The sequence below is a fragment of the Phalacrocorax aristotelis genome, chromosome 7 (genome assembly GCF_949628215.1).
Source record: "Phalacrocorax aristotelis chromosome 7, bGulAri2.1, whole genome shotgun sequence".
NCBI classification, from domain to species: Eukaryota; Metazoa; Chordata; class Aves; order Suliformes; family Phalacrocoracidae; genus Phalacrocorax; species Phalacrocorax aristotelis.
This window is the reverse complement of record NC_134282.1, coordinates 55,294,462-55,310,959: the sequence shown is the minus strand read 5'-3', so window position 1 is coordinate 55,310,959 and position 16,498 is coordinate 55,294,462. Positions and strand designations below refer to the sequence as shown.

The 16,498-nt window shown below is 63.4% G+C and overlaps 2 protein-coding genes across 5 annotated transcripts in view; one reads left to right on the top strand and one right to left on the bottom strand.

Annotated features, from left to right (window-relative positions):
• The first annotated feature begins 1,136 nt into the window (after nt 1–1,136).
• Nucleotides 1,137–5,724, top strand: IDH2 (isocitrate dehydrogenase (NADP(+)) 2). The gene is made up of 11 exons (XM_075100883.1): nt 1,137–1,294; nt 2,561–2,652; nt 3,016–3,181; nt 3,636–3,796; nt 3,886–4,029; nt 4,153–4,289; nt 4,451–4,602; nt 4,696–4,808; nt 4,900–4,997; nt 5,158–5,250; nt 5,513–5,724. The coding sequence occupies exons 1-11, from the start codon at nt 1,204–1,206 to the stop codon at nt 5,598–5,600; spliced, it is 1,335 nt and encodes a 444-aa protein (XP_074956984.1). The 5' UTR covers nt 1,137–1,203; the 3' UTR covers nt 5,601–5,724.
• ZNF710 (zinc finger protein 710) overlaps nt 5,709–16,498 on the bottom strand; it is a 34,986-nt gene continuing 24,196 nt past the window's right edge. For 3 of the 4 annotated variants that reach the window (XM_075100880.1, XM_075100878.1, XM_075100881.1), the window contains exons 2-5: nt 11,300–12,755; nt 9,990–10,181; nt 9,311–9,485; nt 5,709–8,189 (exon numbers count right to left, since the gene is read on the bottom strand). In XM_075100880.1, the coding sequence (XP_074956981.1) occupies nt 8,017–8,189; nt 9,311–9,485; nt 9,990–10,181; nt 11,300–12,727 (1,968 nt within the window). In that variant the 5' untranslated portion in view covers nt 12,728–12,755 and the 3' untranslated portion in view covers nt 5,709–8,016. The remainder of the gene's footprint in view (nt 8,190–9,310; nt 9,486–9,989; nt 10,182–11,299; nt 12,756–16,498) is intronic. The other variant, XM_075100879.1, reaches the window with a different exon arrangement.

Sequence of the window (16,498 nt, the reverse complement as noted above, 5' to 3'; positions counted from 1 at the left end):
CCCCCCCCATCCTGGGCCCCGTGTTGAGGGGTAACACTGCCCACCACCCCGCTGCTGGGCGGCACCAGCAGTGCTGGCTGTGTGGCTGCAGGCTGCTTGCGTGACAGGGTGCCATGGGCAGAGCAGCAGGACTGGGGATGCCCAAGGCCCCAGCACCCCAGAGCAGTGGGTGCCAGCCCCCCCGCAGCTGACAGCCCCCCAGGCTTCTGCTCTCATTAATGTTAAATCCAGGCAGATATCAGTGTGCCCGGCCCTGCCTCCCCTCAGCCCCTCCGTCTGGGGCCAGCAGCTCCAGCAGGACTGTTTTTCCTCATGGAGCAGGATCTGCCCATTCCCTGTAGCTAAAAAAAGCTGTTGGCTTGGCCCGTGCAGAGGGACAGTAAACCTCATGGGCCAAGGCAGCCTCCTGGCCACCCCAGCACACCTCCTGTCTCCTGCACACGATCTCGGGGTGCCCCTGGGGTGAGCCACCTCCTTCCGCCCCATGCCGGGGTCAGGCGGGGTGAAGGTTCCCCCGGGGAAATGGCGGCAGCTGCCGTTGCCCACAGCTGCCCGTCCTTCTCGGTCCAGCTGCCCTGAGTCACGCGCTGGCAATGTGTAGGATCACCCGCTTCTATGTAGGGAAAACCTGAGCTGGCTCCAAGCCTTGGCTCGGCAGGCAGCATGTCCCCGACCCAGCTGTGCCTGGGGTGGGGGGGGGCACGCTCCTTTGCTAGGAACGGGGACCACCACAAACCCTCCTGCTCTTCGCACCCCACACTGAGCAGAGCCCGGAGGGCGGTGGGATGCACACGGCGGAGGGAGGACACGCAATGCCTTGTGCGCCCGCCCTTGCCACCACGTCCCAAGGACCCCGGTGAAAGCTGATCCCGGGCTCGCCGGTCACCTTGTGCTTTGGCACCGGTTGCACCCAGCAAGTGGCATCTCCCTCCTCACCCACCCCGAGGCGGGGGGGCACCCTCCTGCTTTGCACCCCCCGGCAGGGCATCATCCCCCGTGGGTGTTTTGCAGATGGGGTGCGCTGCGTGATGGGGGGGATGAAGCGATGGTCCGGGGGCCGCCGCAGGACCCCGTGCGGGCCCCTCCGAGGCCCGCGCGGGGCCCCGCGGGGGGGCGCGGGCACGGACCGCCCCGGGGCGGAGCGAACCGCGTCCCCGCTCCGCCGCCACCGCCCTCGCCGTGTCCGCCCCGTCGCGCCCCGCCATGGCCGCCCGCTACCTCCGCGCCGCCCCGGCGCTGAGCCGCCTGGCCCGCTGCCCCCTCCCCGCCGCCTCCGTGGGGCAGCGCCGACACTGTGAGTGGGGGTGACCTTGGGGTGAGTGGGGGGGCGGGGTGGGATTCCCTCGTGTCCTTGGGGACGGAGAGGGCGGCTGCGCCCGCCCCGAGTGGGGTTTTCACGCTGGGCTGGCTCGCTTTTTTTTTTTTTGGGGGTGGGGGTGGGTGGGTTGGAACTGCATCCGTACCCCGGCTTACAGCCGTCCCCGGGCGGGGTGTGCTACCGGTCACGGATCCACGCGGGGTTTTGCAGCCGGGTCCTGTTCCGGGGGAGTTTGCTCCCGGTCCTGGTTCCACGTGGAGTTTTGCAGCCCGACCCGCATCCAGGTTTGGCCCCTGGAAGGGTTTGCCGCTGGGCCCGGTTCCACGCGGCGTTTTGCTTGTACCCGCTTTGACCCTGGAGGCATTTGTTCCTGGTCCCGGTCCCAGGCAGGGTTTTGCACCCCAGCTTGTACTCGGTTTGACCCTGGAGGAGTTTGTTCCTGGTTCAGGTCCCACACGGGGTTTTGCTGCCCAATCTGCAGCCAGGTTTGGCCCCTGAGACGTTTGTTCCTGGTCCCGGTCTCATGTGGGCTTTTAAAGCCTGGCTTGCACCCGGGTCCCGCCCTGAGAGGGGTTTGCACCCGGTCCCGGTCCTGCGTGGAGTTTTGCAGCCCGATGAGCAGCCAGGCTTAACCCCCAGAAGGCTTTGCCTCTGATCCTGGTCCTGCATCAGATTTTGTTGCCTGACCCACATCCAGATTTGGCACCCAGAGGGGTTTACTCCCAGTCCAGGTCCCATGCAGGGATTTGCACCCCAGCTTGCACCCAGGTCCAGTCCTGAGCGAGAGTTGCTCCTGGTTCCAGTCCTGTGCAGGGTTTTGCCCTCTGGTTTGCACCTGGGTCTGGCCCTGGAGGGGTTTGTACCCAGTCCTGGTCCTGGTCTCACGTGGGACTTTGCAGCCCAGCTTGCACCCAGGTCCCGCCCCGAGAGGGGTGTGCACCCGGTCCCAGTCCCGCTCCCACGTGGGGTTTTGCACCCTGACCTGCACGCAACCCCAGCCCCAGGGCTGGTGCCGTGAACCGGTCCAGACCCCAGTGGGGTTTGTGCCCTGACCTGCACCTGAGCGGGGTTTGCACCCTGACCTGCACCCAGCCCTGAGCAGGGCTGGCACCCGAACCCTGCCGGATGGGAGCTTGCCGTCCCGGTGGGACGACTCCTGGCCCCACGCCGCAGTGCAGAGCTGTGGGGCCGCGGCCGGTGGGGCCCGACGGGCGCCCCTAACACCCCACCGCCGCTCCCCAGATGCCGACAAGCGGATCAAGGTGGCCAACCCAGTGGTGGAGATGGATGGAGATGAGATGACGCGGATCATCTGGGCCTTCATCAAGGAGAAGGTAACGGGGTCCTGCCTGGAGAACAGGCGGGTGTCGCACAAGTGGCGCTGGCGGGTGCTGTACAGGGCAACAGGTGGTTGTTGTAGAAAGAACAGGCAGTCCCTGCGCACTGCCCTCCCTGTCTGTCCTCTGTCTGTCTGTCTGCAGGAAGCAGGTGGTGAGATCAGTGCAGCTTCCGGCAGGATCTGGAAGTGAGGAGGTCCCGGGGTGGGGGGACTGAGCCGGGGAGGGGGGCCCTTCCTGGGCAGGGGGGGGACCATCCCAGGCAGGCAGCTGTGGCTGGACTGGGGTGGGGGCCGGGGCTGGCTGTATTGCGGTGCACGGTGCTGTCCCCCGGCTCTGACGCTCTCCTGGGACCCCCAGCTCATCCTGCCCAACGTGGATGTCCAGCTGAAGTATTTTGACCTGGGCCTGCCGCACCGGGACAAGACAGATGACCAGGTCACCATCGACTCGGCGCTGGCCACCCAGAAGTACAGCGTGGCCGTGAAGTGTGCCACCATCACGCCGGACGAAGCCAGGGTGGAAGGTGGGCAGGGGGCGAGGGGCCAAGCTCCTGCTGCAGCGGGGGTGGTGCCAGGGTGCTGAGCCCCCCATGTATGCCTGGCCCCTCTGGGTCAGCCAGTGCCTCCCCCCCCAAGATGGCTCAGGTTTCTGGTGGGTCGGGAACTGCGCCACTGCCTGGGCTGGGGGCCATGGTCTTAGTGCTGTGCCCCCTGCCCTGGCCCTGGGGTGCCTGGGGGTGCTGTGGGGACCCTGAGGGCATGGCGCTGGGGACAGACCGGCTTCTGCCCAATGTCAGTCATAGGCCTGCGCCGGCTGTCCCTCTCCTTGGCTGGCCCGACAGCGGGGCTCTGGCAACAGCCCATGGCACGGAGGAGCAGGGGCGGGGGCTGGCAGGGGCCGGGCACTGGCCTGGGGTGACCGCTGGGGCAGTGCCTGGTGGGGGGGTCCCTGGAGGGCCTCACCTCTGCACACCCCAGAATTCAAGCTGAAGAAGATGTGGAAGAGCCCCAACGGCACCATCCGAAACATCCTGGGTGGGACGGTCTTCCGGGAGCCCATCATCTGCAAGAACATCCCCCGCCTGGTGCCCGGCTGGACCAAGCCCATCACCATCGGCAGGCATGCCCACGGCGACCAGGTGAGCCCTGTGCGGCGGCTGCCTGCGCTGCGGGGGTGTCTGGCAGCTCCTGCCGGACCCTGCCCGATGCTCTGCCCTGCCCCTTGCAGTACAAAGCCACCGACTTTGTGGTGGGCAAGTCTGGGACATTCAAGATGGTCTTCACGCCGAAGGACGGCAGTGGGGTGAAGGAGTGGGAGGTGTACAACTTCCCCGGCGGCGGCGTGGGCATGGGCATGTACAACACAGACGAGGTAACGAGGCAGGCCCAGGGCAGCAGGACGGGTCCCTGTGGCGTGGCATGACCTGCCATCCGTGGTGGACCTGGCCAGGCTGGCAACAGGGGTCCCACGGGGCTCCGTACGCTTCCCTTGCAGTCCATCTCGGGCTTCGCTCACAGCTGCTTCCAGTATGCCATCCAGAAGAAGTGGCCTCTCTACATGAGCACCAAGAACACCATCCTCAAGGCCTATGATGGGCGCTTCAAAGACATCTTCCAGGAGATTTTTGATAAGTACGGACTTGGAGGAGCTTGGGCTGCTGGTAGGGGGAGAGCTGCGCCAGGGGGGCTGGCTGCCCCTCCGGGGGCGGGGGGGCATTGCCCAGGTGTGGCGGTGGGACCCAGCCTGCGGTGGGCACGGCCAGGCGTGGCTGACACCTGCCCTGGGCTCCCAGGCACTACAAGACGGAGTTTGACAAGCTGAAGATCTGGTACGAGCACCGGCTCATCGACGACATGGTCGCCCAGGTGCTGAAATCCTCCGGTGGCTTCGTCTGGGCGTGCAAGAACTACGACGGGGACGTCCAGTCAGACATCCTGGCCCAAGGTGGGGTGGTGGGAGGGGGTGCTGTGGGGTAGGGTCAGGTGCACTGTGCATGGTCACCTTCCTGGGGTTGCCCTGACCCCTGTCCCACCGCAGGCTTTGGCTCCCTGGGGCTGATGACCTCTGTCCTGGTCTGTCCGGATGGGAAGACCATCGAGGCTGAGGCGGCTCACGGCACCGTCACCCGCCACTACCGGGAGCACCAGAAGGTGGGTGCGCTGTGCCCGCGGCGAGGGGCCTGCACTGGGCTGCCCGTGGTGTGCTGCCCACGCCAGGCGGCTGAGCGCTCTCTCCATGCAGGGACGACCCACCAGCACGAACCCCATTGCCAGCATCTTCGCTTGGACACGTGGCCTGGAGCACCGGGGCAAGCTGGACAGTAACCCGGCCCTGATCAAGTGAGCGGGGTGGGGTGGGGACACCCCAGAGTGGGGCACACTGCCAGCAGCCACCCCCAGCACCGACCACGCCAGTCCCAGCTGTGGTGGGGTCGGCAGCACAGGGGTGCCGGTGAGGTGCCGGCTTTGCTGGAGCCACCCGCGATGCCGCCGTCCCCAGGTTTGCTCAGACACTGGAGAAGGTTTGTGTTGAAACGGTAGAGAGCGGGACGATGACGAAGGACCTCGCCGGCTGCATCCACGGCCTCGCCAAGTACGTGTGGTTCATGGGGCGGAGCGATGTGGGGCAGCCGCCTGCCACGAAGGCAGGCTGGCTGCGTGGGGTGGCCGCTGGCCTCCAGACAGTCCCTGGGGACTCGGGGAGTCTATTTACAGCTTGTAGGGTCAGGCCATGCCTGTGCTGGCCGGCCCCGGCGCTGACCCCAGCCGGGCTGGCTGCTGCCTGTGGCAGTGGGCGGGGAGGGACCCTCCCCAGCTGCGGGACCCCTCCAGCCCCTCTCTGCCCTCCTCCCCAGTGTGAAGCTGAACGAGCACTTTGTGAACACCACCGACTTCCTGGACGCCATCAAGAACAACCTGGACAAGGCCCTGGGAAAGCAGTAGGGGTGCGGGGGGGGGGGGGCCACCCAGCCCTGGCCCCGCTGTCACCCAGATGCACGGGGACCCAGCGCCGCCTCCAGCTCACCAACACAGCTCAGGAACAGTTGAATAATTTTTATAAGCAGTTTTCTTACGAGTGTTTTTAAAGCCTTTCTAGCAGGGCTATGTAGGACCAGGGGGGAGTCCGGGGGGGGGCCTGTCCTGCATTCATTCATGTACCCTCCCACCTCACGGTGCCAGTAGCCATTAAACACCTCACCGGCCCACGGCATGTGGTGGCACAGCTCTCGCGGCCTGGGCACGGGGCGGGCGCCAGCCGCAGGAGGCAGCCAGCGGCTAAAGAAAATGCATTTATTGGAATTATTGCTAAACAACTCCTCAAACCAAGGAGCTAAAAACCAACCAAAACACAGTAGGGCTTTGCACAAGGGGTGGCTGAACGCTCCATGTATGTGAGGGGGGGATGTCAGGGAGCCACACGGCCACCAGTGCCTGCTGTGCCACCAGCACGAGACACCCTGGCCTTGTCCCACAGGGCAAAGCTCAGTGCCGCAGCCGCCCAGGTCTGCTTCCCAGCACAGCAAAGACGCCCTCGGCTTGGCCTTGCCAGCCCACCCTTGTCCAGGACGTGGGGACATGCGCCATGGCTTTTTGGTACTAGGACTGAGGTAGTGTGGGGAAGCAGGGGGAGCTGTGCTGGCTGGGAGCATGGAGGGGGGCTGGAGAAAGTTGGAGCAGGGAATGAAGATGGCAAGGCTGGGGGGCACCCTGCCTTGATGGGGGCTGGGAGCCTGGGGGGTCTGAGGGGTGCCATGCCCCAGAGGCAGCCTGGGGCTTTTGGGGATGGGGCAGATGGTGCCCTGCCCCAGGGAGAGTGGTGGGAATCGTGCCTCTGCTTGCTCAGCCACCTGCAGTGTGCGCGGCAGAGGTCAGCTCGGGGGTCCCAGACCCTGTGCCGGGGCCCTGGCCGGAGCCCAGGTCCTGGGCCTGCTGCAGCCTCCCAGGAGATACTGGTGCCTGTTGGGACCCTGCCTGGCCCTGGGCACGCTGGGGGAAGCGCTGGGGGAGCGATGCTGCCAGCACTGCCTGGGCCTCTGCCCTACAGCAGGGAGGCTGGAAAGCCAGTAGGGTGGTCTCACACCCAGGCTGCCTCAGCTCCTTTCTCCCCCACAACACCTAGGAGCAGAGGAGGCAAACAGCCATCCCAAGGGCACACCGCCCCAGTGAAAGCCTTTTCCTGAGCCCTGGACCAGCTCGGGGGGCTGAGGAAGGGTGCTGGCAGTGCAGGGACTGGGGCTGCGGTTCATTAGCGTGACCCTGCTGGTGCTTGGCTGCCCCAGGGGTGGCAGGACCCCCCCACCCCAGTCATCAGCCCCCTCCGAACACCAACACAGCCCCTGCCGCTCCCCGCGCACAGACCACACACATTACACAGGTTTACAAAGCACATTGGTTGAAGGAAACTGAACTCATTGAAAAGATAAATCCAACCACGCGGCACATCTGAAAAAAATAAATTACTTTCAAAATACCATCATTTGCTCAAGTTGAACAGGGTTTGCCTTCCTTTAAGTACAGCGCTTGCTACAGCTGCTCTATACTCAGAGCTGCTGCTTCCGCTAAGCTTTGCCATTAGTTTGTAAGAAAATATTCTGTTTTGTATGTGCCCCATGGCCTCGCGCAGGTCGCCGCAGCTTTCCCTGTGCCAGCCCGCAGCCGGTGCCAGAGCAAGTAGGACAGCTCTCGCCTGCCCAGGAGACGGGGAAGAGCAAGAAGCACAAACCCACATCCTCCCGCAGGCAGAGGGGCTTCTGCCCCACAGGGCGCTTGCGGGGGAAGCAGGGGGCTGGCCAGGCTGCAGCCCCAGCCGTGGGGGAGGACCCAGGAGGTAGAATAGTTAGTAATGCTCATCATCTTCTGGGACGTGCCTTCCCCTGCCTGCAGCTTCAAGTACGCTGGACACTGCAGTACAGGCAAGGGTGAAGACAGGCAAGGTCCTGGCTTGCCACCACCCAGAGGGGCAGGCAGGCAGGAGCAGAGCGAAGGGAGGTCAGCGATGGGCAGGAGAGCCGCAGGCAGCCGGTGCACCGCTCCATGCTCCCTCTCTGGGGGTGGTGGGGAAGGAGGGAAGGACCCCAGCGACGGCGAGAGCTCCACAGAGGCTCTGCAAAGGTCTGGCAACAGCTTGAAGCTGCTGCTGCAGCAACTGCTGCCCTGTACCACCTCCAGCTTCTGCTCCTGCCTTCACCCCAGAAAAGGTTTTTGGACATCCCTGTTTTCTCCTTCACCAAGCTCAGCTGGAGCCCCCCCCCTCCAGGGGCAGTGGTGCAGGTCTGGCTGGGTGCCGCAGCCCGCCAGCAGCAGCTGCTCTTACCACGCAAAGTCCACACAGGTCCCCGGCAGCCTCCTCCAGCCTTGGCTACAACATGTTGTAGTACGCTATCTCCTTCATGGCCTGCTCAGTCAGGGCGTGCTCGTCTGGAGCGTTGCCCACCCCTCCGTAGCCGTAAGAGTTCTCCTCCTCGAAGTCGTCCATCTCCTGCTGCCCGTCCAGCTCAGCATGGTCGGCCCCAGCCAGGTCCATCATGGGATCTAGGATTCAGCACAGGGACACCCGATGACAAACCTGCACGAAGGTCCAGGGCCAACAGCCCCCCTCCTCCCCAGGCTGCTCGAGCTTAGAGCCCAAAGCTCCCCAGGAGCTATAGCTCTGCTTGAGCCAGGCCACTTGTGGGGGTCTCAGAGGACCCCCAGCCATGCACCGCAGCAGGGATGGGTTGCCAGCAGAACAGCCCCTGACTGGTGCCTGTGCCACATGGCGGGGGTCTGCAGCACCCGGCCCCACAGTGGGCCCGGGGGAGGTGAGGCAAGGACAGCAGCCCAGGAAAGGCATCCTACCAGCACCATGCCCATGCTTGCATTCCCTGCCTGCGCCGCGCTGCTGGGCACCAGCCTGGGCTCGGCCGGGGTGGGAGCTGTCTGAGGTGGGAAGAAGAGAAAAGGGCAGGAATGTGGGATCCTGCTGGTTCCCCCCAGGCTGTGCTCAAGGCGGGCATCGAGCTGCTGGGGAGACTGAGGGGGTGAAACAGCCAGAGCTCCCCTCCAGCTCTGTCCGTATGACATGGGTGGTCCCGCTACAAGACTGCTGATGAGGCATCTATACCAATGTGGTGCAGAAACCTGCAGCAGGAGCATCGCCTGTCCCCTCAGGTGCCTTTGGGCAGGTGCAGAGGGGGCAGCTGGGGCAGAACCAGCGGCATTTACGCCCCACTCTGCAAAACCCTTTGACCAAAATCACAGTCAGTATCAGACAGCACCGCTCTGTCCAGAGATGCCAAAGCCTCAATGGCTCCTCGGGGAGCTATTTATTTTAACTTATTTATCAAGAACTTTATTTGTATTTGCACCAAGTTTATTAAGCTTACTTGGCTCCCACTCGGTACCTTCCCATGGCCCTGTGGGAGGATAGGTGCTTGAGGACAGAGGGAAGGCTGGGGAGCTGTGGGTGTCACCACGCAGTGCTGGCAGGATGAACAAGCCGAGGGCAGCCCTCAGGCAACAGGACACGTGCTCGCTGGAGCCGCTGCGGCACAGCCCAGCTCCCAAAGCAAACAGCCGAGAGCCGGGCGCTCCCAGGAGCAGCCGCAGCAGGGAAAACCACAGCGCCCAGTCTGCGATAGGCAGCGCAGGGACTGGCCACAGCCTGCACCCACCTTGGCTGTCCAGGCTGATGTCCATCACCCCGTGCTTGACCTTCATGTGCCGGCTCAGGTTGCCCTTCAGGTTGAACTTGCTGGAGCAGTAGGGACACTTGAAGGGCTTGCTCCCCGCGTGCAGGTGCATGTGGCCCAGCAGGTTGTACATGCGGTTGAAGGACTTCCCGCAGACCTGCGGGCAGCATTCCTGGGGTCAGCGAGGGCCCTCCCGCTGCCGCCCCCGGCCAAGGGGGACAGCGGCAGGCACTCGCCCGTGACGGACGGTGCTGCCGCAAGGATGTGTGCGGATCTCGCTCCTGGGGTCCCCCATTGCTCCCACCAACTTCTAAGAGTAACGAGGCCACTTCCCTCCCCCCCTCGCCTCGCTCCCCTGCAGTGGGAGGCCTCAGGGATGCTGTGCTGGCATTGCTGGGAACTCCAGCACATCAAGCGCTGGTCAGAGAGAGGTACTAATTGCCCTTCTCCATTCGCGGTGCCCGTGCGCTGCCCGCAGCAGCTGCTCCCAGCTGCACAGCTCTCAGCAGACACGTCAGGACGAGCTGTTTGCCCAAGCGAACAGAGGGAGGCATCACAAAACTGCTTTCCCATGACTGAGGGCTCAACCCAGCCTGGCTGGGTTTCTCCTGAGCGGAGCACACCAGCGCCCATGCTAACGCCCCTGGACCCCCGACGGTACCTTGCATTTGAATGGCTTCACCGGTGAGTGCACAATCATGTGGGTCTTGAGCGTCTGCTTCTGCACAAACGTCTTGAAGCAGATGTGGCACTGGTAGGGACGGACGCTGGTGTGGATCAGCATGTGCCGCTTCATGTTGGCCTGCAGGGTGAACTCCCGCCCGCACACCTCGCACTTGAACTCCTTCACGCCCTGCAAGGGATCCGGGGAGCTGAGGGCAGGGGGCAGAGCCGAGCCCCAGGGCGAGCAGCAGCAGGCAGTGGTGGTGGGGACCAGCACACAGCGCTGCCAGGGCGGCTCGGGGGCCCCTGAACAGACCCTGTAGGAGCTGGGAGCACACGAGTGGTGCTGGGCATGGCACAGAGCAGGGGCCTGTGCTCCAAGGGGCATGGGATGGGCTCCTTCTGCTAAGCTGAATTTTGGGGACTGTCAGCGGGCTGGACCACAGGAACCTGGGCAGGGGGGAAGATTTACCTTCATCAGCTCATCTGCACCTTCCCCAGAGCATCTCCTGCACCCCTCTCCCTGCCCCTTCTGCAAGTGCAGAGCAGGAACCACTGAGAGCCTGGGGCCATCCCCACACTGCCCTGGGGGGTTGTTCCCATTGGTCCTGCAGGAGGCAGGGTCCTGCCTTGCCCCCAGATACCATCGTCTCACCTGCACTTGAAATGCATTTGCAGCACTTGGAAAACCCAGTATCAGGTCAGTGCTGCTGGAGCGAGAGCAGCTCTGCAAAGCAGCACCCACGGGAAGGGGCTGGCTGGGGAGCGCGGCCGCTGTACGGCGGCTGACCCGGCACGGGTATGTTCGAGGGCCCTGCCTGAGCCCAGCAGCGTGCGGGAGGTGGGCTGCGGGGAGCGTGGCTGGATGGGCTCTGTAAGCCCAGCTGTGAGACCCAGCTCTGCTCCCTGGCTCAGGCCAATTGCTCCTCCCCTGGAAAAGGGCAAATCCCTTGCTCACCGCCCACCAGCAGAGGATGCAGCAGCCTGTGGCCAGGGTCCCCCAAGTCACCCTGCTGCAGTAGGTCTGAGCCCCCTCCCTGAGGATGGAAACCCCCAGGAAGAAAGAGGCTGGGCAGCCCCAGGGCCCCTGCCCGTAACGATGCCCTTTCACTGCTAATCAGTGACCCCATGCCAATGCCAACCACAGGCACCTCTGCCCACCCACACCACCCGTCTCCCAGGGCTGGGCAGGACTCTGGGGCACTGGGACACCCCTCTCCCCCAGCACCCGCATCCAGAGCTAGTACATCTCCTCCAGGCGCGGAAAGGGCAGCACCCCTAGGGTGCCTGATGCACCTTGGACCCTACCTTGTGAGTGAGGGAGTGCTGCTTGAGGTGGTGGATCTGGCTGAACTCCATCCCACACTCGGTGCAGACAAAGGGCCGGACGTTCTGGTGCTTCAGCATGTGGTTCTGCAGCTGGCTGCGGTAGTGGAAGGACTTGCTGCACTCCAGGCACTGGTACAGCGTGGGGCCCTGGTGCGTGGAGAGGTGCCGCTTCAGCTGGGTGAGCGTGGAGAAGTCCAGCCCGCACTCCACGCAGACGTGGCAGCGGCCGCTCTCGTGCTTCACCTCGTGCGCCTTCAGCTCGCTGGGGTAGGCGAAGCCCCGGCCGCAGAAGCGGCAGCTGTAGGGCTTGATGTCAGTGTGCAGCAGCATGTGCCGCTTCAGGTGGCTGGTCTGGGTGAAGGCCTTGCTGCACACCTCACACTTGTGGGGCCGCGTGCCCTGGTGGGTCAGCAGGTGGGTCTGCAGGTGGCTGGGCTGCTTGAAGAGCTTGTTGCAGTGCGGGCAGGAGTGGGGCTTGATGCCGTTGTGGCCCAGGATGTGGGTCACCAGGTTGTACTTGGACGTGTAGGACTTCTCGCACATGCGGCACTGCCAGCGCTTCTGGCGGTCGCCCGCCTCCACCAGGTAGGAGTCGTCGATCTGCACGTTGATGTCCAGCCGGTCCAGCTGCGCCTTCTTGTTGCGCTCGCTGGTGGCACCCGCCGCCTCTGCCTCCAGCTCCCCTGGCTCCTGCCAGGCGAAGCCCTGCTCGCTTTTCACCTGCTCGGGGGACACCGGTGCGGGGGCCTCTGCCTCGCCAGGGGACGGGGTGCCCGCCTCGAAGGCGCACTCGGTCCGCAGGGCCCCCGCAGTGCCACCCTCCACCGCGCCGGCCGGGTCGGCGCCCCCGAGGCGGCGCTCGGTGCCCTCCAGCTCCTGGCGCGCGCGCCGGCGCAGGTGCCGCAGGCGCCGGGGCTTCCTGCTGAAGGTGCCGAGGTCGATCATCTTCATGGCACTGCTCTGCACCGTCTGCTCCTGGCTGGGGTCCTGGAGGGGGGGTGGGCGGCTGCGCTGCTGCTCACCCTCCTCGTCCCCAGGGACGGACACTGCGTACAGCACCTCATCCTCTGCCTCCTCGCGCTTGACCTTAGGCACTAGCCTCACAGGAGGCCGCTTTCTCCTCCGGGCGTGCTTCTCCAGGGAGGACTCTGCCTCCAAGGCATCATCCTCCTGCCCGTCCCCCGGCGCCTGCCCCTCATCCTCCAGCCGGCACTCGCCCTCCGGCTCCCCGGGCTCTGCCGCGGCGGTGTCTGGCAGCTCCCCTCCCAGCCCTGGGAAGAAGCCAGCGGGGCTGACGGTGGCCCCGAGAAGCTCATTCTCAGACACCAAGCCCAGAACCGCAGCCTGCGCCAGGGACAGCACCACCACCGCGTCTGTCTGGGTCCCGCACTCGGTGAAGCGATCCATCTCTCGCTGCGTTCCTATGCTGTCATGGCTGGGAAGGGAGAGAGACGGCCGTTAGCCCTGCTGGTGCCCCTGCTGCCACACAGCTGCCACTCCATGAGGGGCTCATTCCAGCTGTCACCACCCCTTTCCTGATCACCGGCCCCAGCAGACCAATGCGGGCAATGCCAGCGTGGGTCCCCAGCACCATGCACCCCAGGACATGGGGGTGGTGCAGGCCTGGGGGTCTCAGCTGTTGGGGGGGGGGGCTGGGGACCCAGGCTGCAGAAGGAAGCTCTGCTCCATGTCTGCTGTTGGCCTTTCAGGCTGGGCTATCGAACCCCGAGGCTGAGGTCTGGCTCCTCGCATGCCCCAGAGCTCCCTGGCAGTGACTCCTGGGGACAGGCGCCTGTGCCATTTGGGGACCAGTCAAGAAAGCTGAACATGCTGCTCCTAGCAGGAGGAAGAAGCAGCAGTGAAGGGCACAGGGAGCCCAAGGAGCCAAAGCCCAAACCCTCCTCACTGGGAACTTCTAGAAAGCGGCCAAACTGCCAGGCTCACAAGCTCAAGTCAAGCACATGGCAGAGGCTCCGTTTGGCTCAGTGCCGGTGTCTTTGGCATCCTCACCCACAGATCTGAGCATCGCCCCAGTGCGGGAGGCAGCTCAGGGTCTGGGTGTGCTGGCCCCAAGCAGGCTGTGCTGGTGCCTGGGGAGCCCCCTCACTGCTCCAACCTCCCCTGCCCTGCAACAGCCCAGCTCCAACTTCACCTTTCCTGCCTGGTCCATCCCTCTTGTCCAACAGCCCTCTCTCATTGCCATGGCAAGTGCCTCCTCTCGCCTTTGCTTTTGCTTTTATTAACACCTTTCAGCAGCACCGTTTTGTCCCAGCAATAAGCACGCCTGGTTACAGCAGTATTTCTTCAGGTTTTATAAGCGGTTGGCTTCCATTCCTCCTGCCTCCCACTATCTGCAGCACTACTGACCTGTACAGCCTGCTTATGGAGTTATGGAGTCACTTGTAAGAAGGCGGCTAGAGTTATCTTCCTTGAGAGGTGGTCGATGCTCCAGGCCTGCCAGTGTTTAAGAGGCATTTGGACAATGCCCTTAACAACATGCTTTAATTTGGCCAGCCCTGAACTGGTCAGGCAGTTGGACTGAATGATTGTTGTAGGTCCCTCCCAACTGAAATAGTCTATTCTATTCTACACCCTAGTCTATCTAAAATCCCAGTAAAGCTACGGTTCTCCAGGGCCCCAGTGCAAATGCAGACAAGCAGCAGCCAATGTCGTCCCCCCCAAGGCTGCAAAGGTTTAAGAGTCCTCTCCCTCCCCCACTGACCCCCCCCAAGTGCCCCCCTAAGCATTCATGCCCACGTCAGCGCTGGGGCATTGGGCACCACATGCCCGAGTTACACAGGGAGGAGGCAGGGGACATGGACAGGGTCAGAGGGGAACTGACCCAACACCAATGCCACCTGGGGCACACGGCAAATGGACCACCACTGGTTTATCACTGCCCAGACCCTTGGGACCCAGAGACACATCCCCACTGCCCTCTGGTGGGACTCGCAGCAGGATCCAGCAGGACTCTAGTCCTGACCTTGTGCTATTTAACTATTCCATCCACTTTCAGGAAGAAGGCCAGATAACTGCTCGTGGATGACACACAGTGATGCTGACTCGCGAGGGGAGGAGCGTATTGTCACAGGACTCACTGGCGGGACAGCCCGCCTGGGTGCGCTGGCACCACGAGATCCCCTGAGCAAGTCAATCTGATGGAAAAGAAGACCAAAGGAGAGGGACGAGGGCACAGAGGTGGCTGCAGGGCACGAGGCAGCAGCCTGGACCTGCAAGCACTGCGGAGCCTCCAGCACCCGGGTAGGGAACCTGCAGGAGCGTGCCAGAGCCCGCCGGAGAGGCGGCACGAGGAGCGAACAGCGCTGCCATTCACTGCATCCAGCGCTGGTGATGACTGGGGAAAAGGCGACGGTGGAGCTCATGTGGGAGCAGCACACGGTGCCAGCCAGTTTGGGAAATACAGACTTGAAAGGTCAGGTAGACACCGAGCAGCTTTGACTAGAAGGACAAATGACCTTTGCTGGAGAAGCAAGGAGCGATAAGCAAGCACAGGGGAGCGCACCGGGAGATCACAGCGATACCATGGTATCGCCACTGGGTATACGTGGGACCACAGCAAACTCACAGGGCTGCAGTTTCAGCAGCAAAAGTCAAAAGACAAATGAGCAGAAACCCCCACCTTCACATCATGCCTACGGGCAGTTGCCGCTGGCCTCACCCAGCGGCTGCCGGGCCACTGCTGCTGGGTCTGCAGCAGCACCAGGCGTGGAGCACCCCAGGTCAGTAGCTCTGCTCCTGAGCCTGGGGCAAACCAGCAGCTCCTTGTGCTCTGGTGGTCTCCAGGAACCCACCAGCCTAGAGAACAGAGCACAGGGCACATCCCCACTGAAATAGTGTGACTGGTGTGGGAATGGCTTAAGGGAGGACAGGGCCCCTCCAAAGAGCCAGCCTTCCTCACCAGGCAGACGGAGCCTGCACCCACCCCACCAGCACCGGCCCTTTTCCGAGAGCTCAGGGGCAGCCGGCCAGCAATCTGAGGAATTGCTGCCATAAATAACCCAGGAATCTGGGGTAGCAAAGCACGAAGGAGCTGCTGCACCAAGGAGAGCGGGGCAGACACCACCGCACTTTGGGGAGGCTGTTTTGCCATCCATCCCCAGATCCCTCCGGCTGCCGGCCGCAGGGTCCTTGGCGATTGAGGCTGGGAAACAGGGAGGGGAGACCACGAGGCAAAACAAAACAGCGAAATGAGAAGCCGGAGAGGTGTAAAGGCACAGGCAGGTCTGCCAGCAGAGCAGCCCACTGGTAGGCTGGGGAAAGACGCACGGGCTGCCAAAACACTCCCTCCAGCAGGAGAGTACTTTATGCATTTTGTTTTGCGAGATTAAAACAACACTTTGACAATGTGCCCACACTTGGCTTACTCATGCCCAGGGGCCTGACAGCCCCCAGCCCCATACCCCCCAAGACAGGACAGGGCAGGGTCCTGGGGGGATGCAGAGCCTGCAGCAGTGATACCCAACTTCCCCATGGCTGAGCCAGCCCAGGACCCCCATGGATGGGGGGCGGTGCAGGGCCCCCAGCAGCTTCCCCCTGGCAGCCCTGGGGTGGCCAGCAAGGACTGGCAGGGAGGTGCTTGGAGAGCTGCCACCAGATGAAAGCAAGGAGACTGCTGCTTCCTCCTGAGGTGAAGAATGTTTTCCTAAATATAATTATTTCTGCAGCTACAACAAAGAGAAATCCTATGGGGGAGGTAACACAGGAATAAACTCTAAACCAGATTATGTCGCAGTCCCAGGAGCATCTGCACAGCATGAGAGGCAATCCTGGGCTAAATAACGACTCTCCTCTCCGAGCAGAGAAACCCTTTTATCAGGCTATCGTACCCCTGGTTCTCACCACAGCACCCACACAGCCTCCACACCACATCCCACCGGCCCTCATGAGCCTGGCCTGCACGTCCTCTCACAGCAGCTCTGCGCCCACCGAAACACCAGGCTGCAGGGCTCACACCGTGGTGGGGAAGGGGAAGCGACGGGGACGGGGAAAGAACCAGTGTGGAAACAGGAAGAGCCAGAGATGGGTTGGCCGCCTGCAGGCTCAGCACCCGGGATATTGGGTTCTTCATCTCTCCCATGTGTGCAGCACCGGCTGCTCAGCCCCCGCTGCGCTGGACCTGGCCACAGGACCGGGGACCCTCGACCCAGAGTCTGATGT

Coding starts and splice junctions, on each gene's coding strand:
- IDH2 (XM_075100883.1), top strand. CDS start 1,204: ATGGCCGCCCGCTACCTCCGCGCCGCCCCGGCGCTGAGCCGCCTGGCC. Junction 2,653..3,015: donor GGGCCTTCATCAAGGAGAAG/GTAACGGGGTCC, acceptor TGGGACCCCCAG/CTCATCCTGCCCAACGTGGA. Junction 4,809..4,899: donor ACTACCGGGAGCACCAGAAG/GTGGGTGCGCTG, acceptor CTCTCCATGCAG/GGACGACCCACCAGCACGAA.